The 13,927-nt window shown below is 42.9% G+C and overlaps 1 protein-coding gene across 1 annotated transcript; it reads left to right on the top strand.

Moving 5' to 3' along the window:
- The first annotated feature begins 263 nt into the window (after positions 1 to 263).
- ARL13A (ADP ribosylation factor like GTPase 13A) lies at positions 264 to 13,216 on the top strand. The gene is made up of 10 exons (XM_047715900.1): positions 264 to 407; positions 2,214 to 2,286; positions 2,664 to 2,734; positions 8,026 to 8,275; positions 9,208 to 9,313; positions 9,853 to 10,040; positions 10,661 to 10,751; positions 10,850 to 11,027; positions 12,451 to 12,537; positions 12,749 to 13,216. Exons 2-10 carry the CDS (start codon positions 2,228 to 2,230, stop codon positions 12,754 to 12,756), a joined length of 1,038 nt encoding a protein of 345 aa, XP_047571856.1. The 5' UTR covers positions 264 to 407; positions 2,214 to 2,227; the 3' UTR covers positions 12,757 to 13,216.
- Positions 13,217 to 13,927: the final 711 nt, after the last annotated feature.

Below are 13,927 nucleotides of genomic sequence, written 5' to 3'. Positions count from 1 at the left end.
TTAATATGTATAATGTACTTACATGAGGGCTGACACATACTAAGTTCTATATAAATAAAGATCTACTTTGTATAAAAAACAGTTTGTATAATATATATAAATACTTTGTAAACTGAAAAAAAAACTATGATGACTAAAAGTTCATTTAGTAATTAGCTGTAATTATATAAGGTAGGAAGATGTGGGTTTGGTTGCTATGAACCAGGCAGTAGTTGCCATAGATATGTCAGAGCCTTGACAGCCATTGTTAGGCCATCGCCATACCCTTCACAAGCAGGCAACTGAGCTGTATTAATCTGGCAAGAAGGCTAGAAAGCTCAACACACCTTCCTATTACTCTACATATCTTATGTCTTTCATCCAAAAAGAACCAACTTCTAATCAGATAAATAATTAACCACCTCAAGGTAAGCAAAATATGTCATTATCTCTATTTACAGAAAAGAGATATGAAGGCTTAATTTAGGTGATTTCACCCCAGGATACTTAGGAGAGACACTGGAGATGAAAGAAATGACCACTAAACCCTAGCTCAGTTGTTTTCCTCCTCATTTATCCTATTTAACCTTCATTAGAGGTCTTGAGGAAAGACTTGTGTGATGTCAGTTTGACTTTTCTTGGTGACACTAACAAGTACAGAGAACGTGAGATCAAGCTAGGAAGTTTGGCCAGTTATCAGGACATAGACATGAAGCTGCTACTGGTCTCATTTCAAAGGGAGATGGCTATTGTGGAACCCAGATAATTAGGCTCTGGTGTTTTCAGGCTCCAGGTCTTTTCAGCTTCAGGAGCAAAGTGGGAATAAGGCTGGATTTGATCACAAGCCATATATAAGGTTTCCCTTTCATCAGGCATAAGCCACAGCCATTCTCCAGGAGGTCCTTATGGGGAACCAAACGATTTTCCTAGGGAATAAACTGTACTCTAAGTAGTGCTATGAACTATGAGTCTCTATTTGGTAATGGCAATTCTCCAAAATAGGGACTGACTCTGCAGAACCTTGTTACGTTATCCATGATAAGTTGGACATGCCCTGTGCTCATGAGGTAGCTAGGCAAAGCCCATCTGAAGTATCAGTTGAAGTGTTTAACTCAGTGGGAACTTCCCCCAGCTCTGGGATCCAATATAATTAGTCAACAGGAAAATGTAAATCAAAACCACAATCAGATACCACTTCACACCCACTAGGATAACTATAAACAGACAACAATAAGTGTTGGTGAGGATGTGGATAAAGTGGAAATCATCTGCACTGCTGGTGGGAGAGTAAAATGTTGCCGCCACTTTGGAAAACAGTCTGACATGTCTTCAAAAGGTTCAAAAAGGTTTAAAAGGTTAAACATAGAGTTATCATATGACCCAGCAATTCCACTCCTCGGTATAGACCCAAGAGAGCTGAAAACACCAGCACCATTATTCATACGATCCAAAAAGTAGAAACAATCCAAATGCCCATCAACTGGTGAATGGATAAGCAAACTGTGGTATATCCACACAGCAAAATATTATTCAACCAGAAAAAGGAACAAAATACTAATACACACTACTACATGGATAAACATTGAAGTGATTGTCTAAATTGCCCTTTTTACTTATGTGATCACTTCCAAATATCACTGCACTTTGAAACCACCAGGGGAGCTTATGCAGCAACCTAGAATCTTAAAGGGTGGGGTACCTGCACTGATGTTTGAAATCTGTTAGACTAGGTGATCTCTAAGGTCCCTTACAGTTCTAGAAATTGTATGAAATCTATGACAGTGGGTCATCAATACATACATATTTGAAGCAGAAAGCAATAAAAGAACCAAGCCCAGTGGATAGTTGTCACTTGGATCTCCCAATAGGTCCTTCTTAAAATCTAATCTGGTTCTTCTCCAAGGTTTTGCTGCACACCCCACCCCCACCCAGGACTGAATGGAGATATTCCTAACAGGGATGAACTATGGCTAAAGGGACAGGCCATAACTGATGTTATCATGCCCATGGTGGGTTGCTTTAATAAGAAATTCCTCCCACTTTGCAGGTACCTTCCAGTGGAGTTGAGAATTACATTTCTCCCTCTATGACATTTGTAGACAAGGTTGGATAGCATGAAGTTATGGACTTCTGACTTAAGACTTTATTAGCACCTGTGAAGTCCTAAGATGACTGAGGCTCAGTGTTAATAATGGGGCTGATTTTTCATTTATCTGTTTCCCTTAATATTAAAGAACCAAGCTGAATCATGTTCCGGCTGCTGACCTCTTGCTGGTCTCGGCTAAAGACAACTGAAGAGACACGAAGGTAATATTGCAATTATTTCTCTAGACATATTCCATTTCCTCCAGTGTATTGGCCCAAAGTCCCTCAAGGGACGAATCTTCATGATATATATTATAAGGGAATGTGATTAAGCAACGTCTGCAAGATTGGAGGCAAGGTTGGGGGAGGATGGCCAATTCTACAAGGCAAGTAAGTCAGGGAATAAATGCATCCTTGGAGGCTTTAGGAAGGGGTTCCCATGCCACTTTCTACCACCTTGGCTGTGCTTTTTATGGTAGATGCATTGAGACTCCTACAGGCAGAGCCTCAAACATCAATGAAGAATAGAATTCTTTGTTTACCCTAAGAACTAACAGTGCTTTTTAAGGCTTTGGCTCATTTTTCTTTTCTATTTCCAGGAATGTGACCATCATTATCATTGGATTGGACAACTCAGGCAAAACTGTTCTTGTGGAGGCTTTCCAAAGATGTAAGGAATTAAGAGCATTATATTCTGGTTTAGGTTTCCTATGGTCCCCAGGGGCCAATTAAATAATCATTCCTTTCTTCCTAGCCTTACTTCATGGCCCTCAGGTTCCGTCTTTTGAAGATAATCACTTCCCAACACAAACGCGCGCGCGCGCACACACACACACACACACACACACACACACACACACACACACATTCCTCAGGTACAATCAGCCTGTTTATGTAATGTCTGTCGCCTCTCCCTTTACAAGACATCCTAATTGAAGGTCCTCTCATAGTGTCAGTATGAATGAGCTCAAACTATGTAAAGTACTGCAGTCAATTATAAAGGATAGCATGTTTCAAACAGTGTCTAGTTTCAGAACTCAATTAAAGTGGAATTTGGTCTAGATAAGAGAGACAAGTGTGGGATGATGAAGAAGTTTAATAACATGAAACTCTTTGTGACAGTTAATATAGAGGGTTGGAGCTTGAGAAATGTTGTCAGTTCAGAGGCATGCACGCTTAATACCAAATCTCCAGTTTAATACCTTGACATTTCAAGCAGTAGTTACACAGAATTTCAGGGAACAACTATTCTAGTTGCGAAGACCCATCTAACTGCTGGTCAGCCAAGTAGGGAGCCCAGCATAGGATGACCTCCATTTAAGTGTATAAAACAGAAAAAGGGGTGTGATGATGTGGCTGAGCTTTACATAACCTGGGCCCTCAGCAAAGTACAGGCAACGGCTCACCTGACTCCTCTGTCACTTGTTTACTGGAAGCCTGCATCAATCTCCTTGAACTACAGTGACTGCCTGCTGGCTGATCTTGCCATCTCTAGTTGTACACCCAGTTCTCAATGCACACAGTTGCCTGAAGGATCTAATGCAAAAATCTGACCATGGCACTTCCCTGCTCAAAACCAAAGCCTTCCCTTTATCATCAAAACAAAATTTAAATTCTTCAGCAGCACACAAGGTCCTCCATGATTTGGTCCTTGACTTCTCCTCCAGCTTCATTTTCTCACCCTCTCTGCATTTGCCCCCTGATAAAGCCAAAACAAATTATTTGCCACTCCTCCGTGATCATAGCATTCTAGTTCACATGCCCACACTCTATACATGCTGTCTCACTACCTAACAATTCATCCACTTCATTATCTAACTGCTTAATCAAATGCCCTCAGACACAAGCCTACACTTGGCCCCAGCTTGACCTGGGTCATCCCTAATGCCCAGCGCCTCCTTCCTCAGCTCCTGCTCTATTCTGTGCCTCTCTCTAGCTTGCACTTACGACATCACTGCATGACAGCAAGTCCTTCCCCTGGACTGTGAGTCTCTTGAGAAGTTACAGATCTTTTCAGCTCTGTATCTTTAGTCTCTGTGCTTTTAGTATCTTCGGGCAGGTACTCAATAGTTGTGGAATGTTCTCCCCCATTCTCCTCAGGCAACATGCTGCCTCTTTACACCTTCTCCATCCTCCCCCTCCCCGGTCCTTTCCCCTTATAGGCAGCAAACTTGACACACTACCTCTCCCAGTTCTCTGATAGGCAGAAATGGTAAAAAGGTAAGGGGTAGCAGGAAAATCAAGGAGCCAGGATAAATCACAAGATTACTGATGAAAGTGGGGATAATTTTTAGAGCCCAAACTCAACCCCAGCCCCAGATTCCCATCCAGTCTGGGTGGGTCCTGGGAATCCATCTTTTAAAAACTCCCCAGGTGTTCCTGATGGCCAGCCAGCTTTGGGAAGCATTCATCTTGCAATTAGCCATGTGCTATTTTGTCTGTGAGAACCGTGCCTGCTTTTCGTTCTAATTCCTCAAGGAAAGAGCCTATAGTCTATTTGATGTGTTACTGTATAACTTGCCTTGTGCTTGGTGACTACCTTGGGGCTGCTTCATAAGCCAATAGGTATATGGTTGTGACTTCATTCAAAGAATAGTTTTGAATGGTGAAGAAGCAAAGTGTCACTGATGTCACAATCTGAAGGCTGTCGAGGGCCATCTTTGGCCATGCAGGACAACCAGAGTCAATCTAGTACCCAAAATGCAATAGCTCGCCTCCCCTGCTCCTGCAGATGTTTATGATTGCCAAGAACAAACAATAACCTAGGAAGAAATTTCAATCTACAAGTTCTAACTTGTGTGAACATTTGAAGATACCAGCTACAAAATATTTTTGGGATATAAGCCATTATTATCTATGACACCATTCACTATAACTGTTCTGCCTGGCATGGTCCCATGGGGACAAGAAACCCAAACATGAGCATGGGCAGCTGCCCTAAATGAGGGCATTTAGAGCAGTGCCTCTCAAATCCAGCAATAGCTTTCAGTTACCTGGGGAGCTTTAAAAAAAAAAAATGCTTAAGCCCCAATCCAGATCTGTGGCATCAAACCTTCAAAGAATGAGGCCTACTATCACAGGGTTTAAAAGCTCCACAGGTGATCCTTTGAGCATAGTGAGTACTGAGAGCCTAAACTCAGAATCACCTAGGGGGATTTCACACCTACTGACCCAGGTGCCTGGAGGTTCTGATACTTTGGTCTGGGTGGGCCCACAGATATAAAATCTTAACAAGCACACCAGATGATGCTGAGACACAACAGGCATGAGTTTCATTGCTCTCTAAGGCTGTGAGTCTCAAGCTTAAAAGTACAGAAAAATCACCTGGGGATTTTCTTCACTATAGGAGTTTGTTAAACATACAAATGCCTGGTCCCAAACATAGAGGTTCTGATTTATTTGGTATAAAGTAGGACTTCACGATCACCTCTATTTATCTCTGAATCAGAGTCCCCAGACTGTGCTTTAGAATGTAGATATAAGCGTGCCTGGGTGGCTCAGTGGGTTAAAGCCTCTGCCTTCAGCTCAGGTCATGATCTCAGGGTCCTGGAATTGAGCCCCGAGTCTGGCTCTCTGCTCAGCAGGTAGCCTGCTTCCCTTCCTCTCTCTCTGCCTGCCTCTCTGCCTACTTGTGATCTCTGTCTGTCAAATGAATAAATAAAATCTTTATAAAAAAAAGAATGTAGAGATAAATTAGACTCAGTGCCTGTCCTCAGAGAGTTTACAAATTAATAGCGGAAATAAAAGAAATTTAAATTATCAGGAAACAACTTCTCATGTCTTCTAAGGTTCACCAACAATAGATTGCATTATGGAAGGAACTGGTAAGGTTTCAAGTAAAAAGAAAAAAAAAAGAAACTAGGGAAAATGTTTTGCTCTGACAGAGAAAATAATGATATAAATCTTGCCTAGGGCACCTGGGTGGCTCAATTGGTTGAGCGACTGCCTTTGGCTCAGGTCATGATCCTGGACTTTCAGGATCGAGTCCCGCATTGGGCTCCCAGCTCCTTGGGGAGTCTGCTTCTCCCTCTGACCTTCTCCTCTCTCATGCTCTCTCTCACTCATTCTCTCTCAAATAAATAAATAAAATCTTTTAAAAAAATTTCTTAAAAAAAATCTTGCCTGGATGCAGGAAATAAGATTAAAAAATTACCTATGGAATTTCAACCTATTCACTCACTATTTTTAAGTAATCTAATACATAGCAAATGCCATATCAAAGTTGTGACTGAAAACTGTTATCTGAAAACTATAATTAAAAAGATCATTGACTAACATGAAAATGTAATGATAATATATATTATATAGATAATATAGATAATATAATATAGATTATATATATATTATACACACACACACACACACACACACACACACGTAAATATGTGTATAGTATACATTTCCGAAGATTTGAAAGCATCTTACTAATGTCTCAGCTAAATGGCTCGTTCTGGCAATCTCATGGAAAGTGTCATAGGTAGATCTAAGACTATATATAAATAAGAAGCTGCTGATTCTGGTGTTAAAACTCCCAGGTATGAGTATAGAGAATCTATAAAAATCATTTTACTACTAATGTGGGGAGAGAGCCAGGTTGGACTGTGAGTTCAAAAGACTGCAATGTGTATAAAACTGTCGTTTTGAACTGCATTTCTATGGGAGCTGAAAGAGGTATGGAACACTCTATGGGATTCTATGCCCTGGCCATAGCCTTAAAACAGTAAATGCATCTGAGTTTGGAATGGTTTCTCGGAGGAGATATGAGAAAGAGGACTTCATACTTTCATCCACAGTAATAGGCACCATAAACATTTGTTAAGTACCTACTATATGTAAGGTAATGCGGAGCCCCTCCCTGACAGAGCTTACATTTTAGTTGGGAAGACAGGATACACACGGAATGAGGTTAAGAACCAGTTCACTAGACCACATGCTCAATAAAAACGAGAGAAATGACAAATGGACAGGTCAGAGAGGCTTCCTAAAAAATAGTGGTACTTGAGGTAGGCCTTGAAGAAAGGCTGGGAGAAAACGGCCCCTTGTTCGTTCGTTCATTCATTCATTCATTCATTCATTCACCAAAATTCATTCAACAAATATCTGTTCTGCCAGCTGTGTGCCAGCTTCTGTGCTCAGCATCACGAATACAATGGTGAACAGAACTGAAAGGGTTCCTGTCCTGTTGTAGTTTAGAACTCAGATAATAAAATCATAGACTTTATAACACTAATATGTGCTGTGAGTGGTAAGCCTAGAAGAAAGGCACCTTGTCTAGCCTGGCAGATGATGGTGTGAGTTAGGGAAAAATTCCTAGAGGCAACACAATCTAAACTGATATATTTTTTAAAGATTTTATTTCTTTATTTGACAGAGAGAGATCACAAGTAGGCAGAGAGGCAGGCAGAGAGAAGGGAGGGAGCAGGCTCCCTGCTGAGTAGAGAGCCCAATGCAGGGCTCAATCCCGGGACCCTGAGACCATGACCTGAGCTGAAGGCACAGGCTCAACACACTGAGCCACCCAGATGCCCCTAAATTGATGTATTTTTTTTTTAAAGACACTAAGCAAACAGAGAGTAGTGTGAGAGTGTTCTAAGCGGTGGGAATAGCATGTTGTGAAGGCCCAGGGCAAAACAGAGCATGGCATTCTTGTGGTATGGGAAGAACACTAGCCAAGGAGCAGAGGGAGGAAGAAAGTGGTTGTGTGACTGGTGTCAGGTCTGGAAGGTTAGGAGGCAAAGGGGCCAGTATTCTATCCTGGGAGCAGTGGGTATTCACTGAAGGCTACTGAGCCAGGAAAGGGTAGCATGACCAAGTGCTGGTTGAGGAAGATGAATCCATGAGTGTGAGCAGAATGGCAAGACGCCTCAGTTGGATTCCTCAGAGCAGGCTCTGGCCAAGGTTCAGATCATTGCTAACCAAATTCTTATGTCTAACTCTATTCCCTTGCTTTGTGGCTGCTAGTACTTCCCAGTAGAATGGACAATTGTATGAAACCTGAACTGATTACACTCTTGCTGGATGAGTATGAAGTTTCCATCTATGACCTGAATGGAGACATGAAGGGCCGAGAAATCTGGCCAAACTACTATGCACAGGCACATGGACTTGTTTTTGTCCTGGATTCCAGTGACTTAGGCCGCATGCAAGAAGTGAAGATCATCATGACACATCTGCTGGCTGATAAAAGAGTGGCAGGGAAACCTCTCCTACTGTAAGCCTATGCTTTTGTGCCCAATTCCCCCTTCCCATGTATCCTCAGAAGAGAAGTAGGCAGGAAGGGTGGTCCCTTTGTCACACCCAGCGTGACCTCCTCTTCCCTTCAGCTCAGTGAAAGGAAGTGGGCCAGTCCTCTGGGGGCAGTTTTCAAAAGCCACTTTCCGTCTCTGACCCTGAGAAGGTGGCAGAAAACAACTCCTGTTTTGTATAATTGATATCAATGGACTCCTCCTCTCACCAACTACCCAAGAGTTATATAACTAGCATTCATTCCAGGGTGGTAATTCTGGTGGTCCATCGTTCCTCACCCTTCCCTCGCTCCCTTTTTGTTTTTTTCATTCCTCATTAGTACCCCCAATTCAAGCCTGAACAGAGGTTGGGAGGGTGTGTTAAAAACTCCAATTCTATTCATATCCCAGTTAGCCATTCTAATTCAAGTTTGATGGCACAGAGTAGAGGAAGAGAGAAGTGAGGCCAGGGGATTATCTTGAATTCAAATTATCTGTCCTCTTCTTTTCTCCACTTAGAGTTGGCTAGAAACATTTCTGCCTCATCCCATTGGTTATTTTTTTTTAAGATTTTATTTATTTATTTTTTTTGACAGAGAGAGAGAGAGAACACAAGTAGGCAGAGAGGCAGGCAGAGGGGGCGGGGGAAGCAGACTCCCTGCTGAGCAGAGAGCCGTACTCGGGGCTCGATCCCAGGACCCTGGGATCATGACCTGAGCCAAAGGCAGAGGCTTAACCCACTGAGCCACCCAGGTGCCCCCCATTGGTTATGTTTTTAAAGCTAGTTCCTGTATATACAGTAGTTGTACTAGATTTGATTGGTTCTCCTCCTCCTTCCCTTCTTTGCTTGCCCTTGGCCTCAATTTCTGTTACACTCTTCCTCTTCTCTTCCCTTCCTCTCTCCTATGCCCTGCTCTAGCCTGGCAAACAAACAAGACAAGAAGGATGCCCTCCTACCTTGTGATATTATTGAATATCTACTCCTAGAAAGGCTAGTGAATGAGAACAAGTCCCTGTGCCGAGTGGTAAGTATCAACTCCCCTTCCTCCCCTCCCTCCCTCTCACCCTCTTGAGTCCAGCTGATGCATCCCCTGACCCATTCCATAATCAGCCCCATCTGCTGGGTCTCAGGCAAAGCCTCTCCCCCACAGGCAACATCTACAGTGATGATTTCTGACTCAACACTGACAGTAAATAATGCATTCTTAAGACATTTTCACATCTGTTTTCTCATTAGGCCTTCAAAATAGCTCTGTACAATTAGAAGTTTCAATAGCCTCATTTTACGGACAAGAAAGCTAAGGCTCAGAGGCTATGAGTGACTTGCCCAACGTCACACATCCAGGACATGACACCACAATCACTTTATTAAAGGACCTTAACTCTTCTCTTTTTGTTTACCTTCTCAGGGGTGGGTCCTGGGTATCTCCTAGGAAGTCTGAGAGCCTCTATAGGCATAGCAGAGCTTAAGGGTACCTCTGCTCTTGGCTGAGAATAATTCGGACTTTGGGCTCAAGGGTTCCAGTCCCTTGGGTTAGAGCCTTCTCTTCTCTTTCTGTCACAGGAACCCTGTTCAGCCATCAAAAACCTACAAAAAAGGAACCATCAGCCCATAATTGAAGGGCTGCGCTGGCTATTAGCTGCCATTGGGGATAAGTATGATGAGCTGTGTACTCGCCAACAGGCACTCACCTTGAGCATCCCAACCTCCAAGGGCACCAGAGGCTCTGGGGAAAGATGCTCATCAGACAGGTACTGAGCGCCTCTATTAGGTGTACTAATAAGAACAGATGCAGGAGTCAGTCTTCAGTGTACGCAGGGAGGCCTGGGTGGTGTTTGGATTCTGTGCTATGCTGAGCAAGTGTTTCCAGATCAGTTGACCCAAATGGGGCTAGGGCAATGACCATGAACATTCCAAAGTTGTTAGACCTACCCTCCCCTCGTGTTAGTGGAATGCGTTGTAGAAAGGTAAAGCCAAACCTATCGGTATTAGAGCATCTGCAAAACAAGGTTCCTGTTGCCTGGTTTGCCACGCAGAGGAGAAAAGGAACATGAGCTCCTTAAGAAGCTGATTGAAACATTCTGTGGCAAAGAGTCGTAAATCTACTCTACATTCTCTGCTTTAAGTTCTCTGTTCCTCCCAGTAATTAGGAAAGATGAGGGACAACAGGAATATGGAAAAGAAGAAAAAGGAAAAAAAAAACAGGAGTTGATTAAGGTTTAGAAGAATAAAAGACCTAAATGTTCTCTTGCTCTCTCTTACCCTCCAATGTCCAAAGGCATATAGCAGGGATAGGGTCATAGCTACATTCAATTAAGGAGGCTGAAGTGTGTCTATTTTGCTATTGCTCTGTCTTTCCTCTCTTCCCCAGCTTTGCTACCAGGATGGGAATGTCCAAAGAAAAAAGACATCATATAGGACAACACTCAGTGGAAACTAGGCCCCTAAAGCCAATCCTACAGGTAAGTGGCTCTTTAAATGTTACTGCCCCAGGGACCAATCCCTGAACTGTCAGAGCAACAACTGACTTTTTTCCCCCCTCCATCTTCTTGCTGTACAGAAAGAAGGTATAAGATTAAGGCCTAAAAAGAATATATCAGTAACGTTTGCTTTAGATGAACCCATGGAGGAAGGTGAATGCTCTGGTGGAAACAGAACTCGGAACACTACTGAGCTTTGCTACAATCAAAGTGATGACTTGCAGACCCCAGCTCCAATTGTCAATGATCTTTTTGAAGGTAATGCTGGACCAGTGGTTAGTCAGAAAAGAAAAGATAGAAAAGAAAATATAGGCCTTCTCTCATAATTTATAAAAGAGTATTCCTATTTTGAGTTGGAAACTCTTTTCTCATACTATGGTTGGTGGGTAGAAGAAGCAGGTGAGGTAGAGGGAGAGTGCTTGGGGACTACCCTCTGGTAGCCCAGTAAGATCTCCCAGCACTCCAGCACTGGCTGACACAAGATCTTTGCACAGCTATCAGGTTATCTTAAAGGTTATGATTTCCAGTGGTCGAAGTACAAATTGATACAACCTTTATGGTGAGTAGTTTGGTTGTCTGTCTCCCTCTCTCAATATGTATGTGTGTGTATGTGTGTATACATATACATATACATATACACACATTCCACTTAAAGTTGGGTGTGTACACACACACACACATTCCATGTTAAAAATGTGGAAACCCAGGTGCCTGGGTGGCTCAGTGGGGGTTAAAGCCTCTGCCTTTGGCTCTGGTCATGGTCCTGGGGTCCTGGGATCAAGCCTTGCATCGGGCTCTCTGCTCAGCAGGGAGCCTGCTTCCTCCCCTCTCTCTCTCTGCCTGCCTCTCTGCCTACTTGTGATCTCTCTGTCAAATAAATAAATAAAATCTTTTTTTTAAATGTGGAAACCCAATATTGTGTACAACAGCTCAAAGTTGGAAACAAGCTAAAGGACTAATAGTGGGAAATGGCTAAATAAATTATGGTGCATTCATACAATTGAATACTATGCAGACATTACAAGACATAATATTATTGGCATAATATTTACTGACATGGAAAGTTTTCCATAGCCTGATATTTTGCTAGAGAAAATGGTAAATCAGAGTCTAGCATGTTCAGCATGATATGTACACATGCACAGAATATCTGAAGGGAAATCACCAAAACAGCAGTGGTTTTCTCTAGGGGTGAGATATTAGGTGATTTTGAGGAATAAAAGGCCTAGGTGACTTTCTCTGGATGTATGGTTTTTTGGAAATTCTAGTTTTTCTAATAAGCATATACAATCATTCCTAATACAATAAAGGCATTTTAAAAAAAAAAACTGTGAGACCTTGAAGGCCCATTGTTGTTAATGGCCACTCCTTTCCAGTGTTTCTTGGGACCCCACTGTCCATGATAGTCAACTGTCAATATTATGTCACCTCTGCTCTCCAAGGGATCTAGCCGTTCAGGCCACCCCAGAGCCTTGGGTTGTTCTACCTATACGGAGGGGCCTAGCCTTGGCCAGGGCCACTGAGGAGGAGAAAGGCACTGCTCCGGGGACAAGGGGTGAGGATAAGAGCTGAGTGGAAGAAATCTGGTAGACATGGAGAGGAAGTATTTTTCTAGATGTGAGGAATTACCCCTAAATCTCTGTCCAAAACTGAAATTCATTTTTCATTTCTATAATCTCAGAACCCAAGGCAAAAAAAAAACTGGAGACATGGGACACAGAAGAGATGTTACTGGAAAATCCCTGTGAAGAAGCCTTTGGATCCTGTGGTTAGTATTCCATGAAGGGGAGAGGGAAGAGGGCAAGACTGATTGAAAGTATGAGGCCAGGGCAGAGGGCAGGTGTCTGGAGGGATGCAGTCTACACCCCTGTTGGGTGTAGGGGCCAACACCCTCCCAACCGGGAGTGATCTGGGAAAGACAGGAAACCTGGTGCTTAGCTTCACTTTGCAGTGACTCACTGTTTTCTTTCTCTTATCAGACTTTTAACAGAGTACAAGAGAAAAATGGAGGGAAATAAAAAAAAATCTCCTATCATTCCCTCAGTAAATAGGCTCATCTCTAAGAACCATCAGGACTGCTCAGTTTTTTCATTTCTATTTGTTAATACCACTAAAGTCCCCCCTACCTACAAGTCCACCTACTTTAACATCACATCCCTGTGGACTCCCATTGTTCCTACCTTCTGTCAAGTGAAGCTTACACCTGCCCCAAGAGGCTCAAGAAAAGTTAGGCGGCATCCATTTGAGAACGAAGATGACTTTTGGCAAAGAAGAACAGAGATGTTACGTCTCTGCCCCTGGGTGCTCCTCATGAAGCCCATGAACAATAAGTCATGGGTGACCAACTGAAATTGAGCCTTAGAAGTAAAGGGTCAGGTTGGAATTCCATTCTCCCCCCCCTGAGGTTCTTGGGTGTAAGGGGACTGGTAGAAATAAATAGAACTTCGCTGCTGAGAACTGTGTCCTACTGAATCATTTTGTCATGCCTCCAGAAAAAAAACAAAAACAAAAAAACACCTTGGTTTTAAATGGCCAGCCATGGTCTGTGGAGCCTGTGGCAACAATTCCCTCACTATCGCTCCAAGAAACGGCAATGGCTGCCTCTCCCAACACTTGGATTAGGTATGCAAATGCTGTATGAGCTTGTACACATTCAACCCTCTGATAATCCCAAGGAAGGTGGTGGTAGTATTTACTATTCCTACAACTATTACTTTTACCACATTGATAGGGTGCCTTCTGGACCTCAGGCCTTAGGCACAGGCCTAAGTTCTTCACATTCATCATCTTATGCACAACAACCCTTAAGGGTGGGCGGTAGACCCACCTGCATTTTCCCAAATGCAGGAGCTAAGGAGCAGACAAGTTAAATGACTTGCCCGAGGTCCCACACCCTGTAAGAAGCGGAGCAGGGATTTGAATCCAGATCTGACTCTAGAGAAGGTGGCAGGCCAGAAAGATTTGTTTATGCTCTTCTCAGATTCCATGCAGAAAGGAAAAGCTACATCCAGGAAAAGTGAAGTGTAGCCATGCCCAAGTCAGGAGAATTAACTTTGATAGGGATAAGTACACTAATAGCTGTGGCAGATGTGGTGACTGAGTACTTCTGTTTGGCCAGGTGCTGGGCTAAGTGCTTACATAGTATTGCTTTTGTCATC

This window comes from Lutra lutra, chromosome X (genome assembly GCF_902655055.1).
Source record: "Lutra lutra chromosome X, mLutLut1.2, whole genome shotgun sequence".
Classification (NCBI taxonomy): domain Eukaryota; kingdom Metazoa; phylum Chordata; class Mammalia; order Carnivora; family Mustelidae; genus Lutra; species Lutra lutra.
The sequence above is the reverse complement of the archived record's forward strand: the minus strand, read 5'-3'. Positions and strand labels throughout refer to the sequence as shown.

Bases quoted from the DNA above. Each gene is read 5' to 3' on its own strand.
- ARL13A (XM_047715900.1), top strand. From the start codon at position 2,228: ATGTTCCGGCTGCTGACCTCTTGCTGGTCTCGGCTAAAGACAACTGAA. The intron at 10,041-10,660 runs GTACTGAGCGCC...TCTCTTCCCCAG, and splicing joins GAAAGATGCTCATCAGACAG to CTTTGCTACCAGGATGGGAA. The intron at 11,028-12,450 runs GTAATGCTGGAC...CTATAATCTCAG, and splicing joins TGTCAATGATCTTTTTGAAG to AACCCAAGGCAAAAAAAAAA.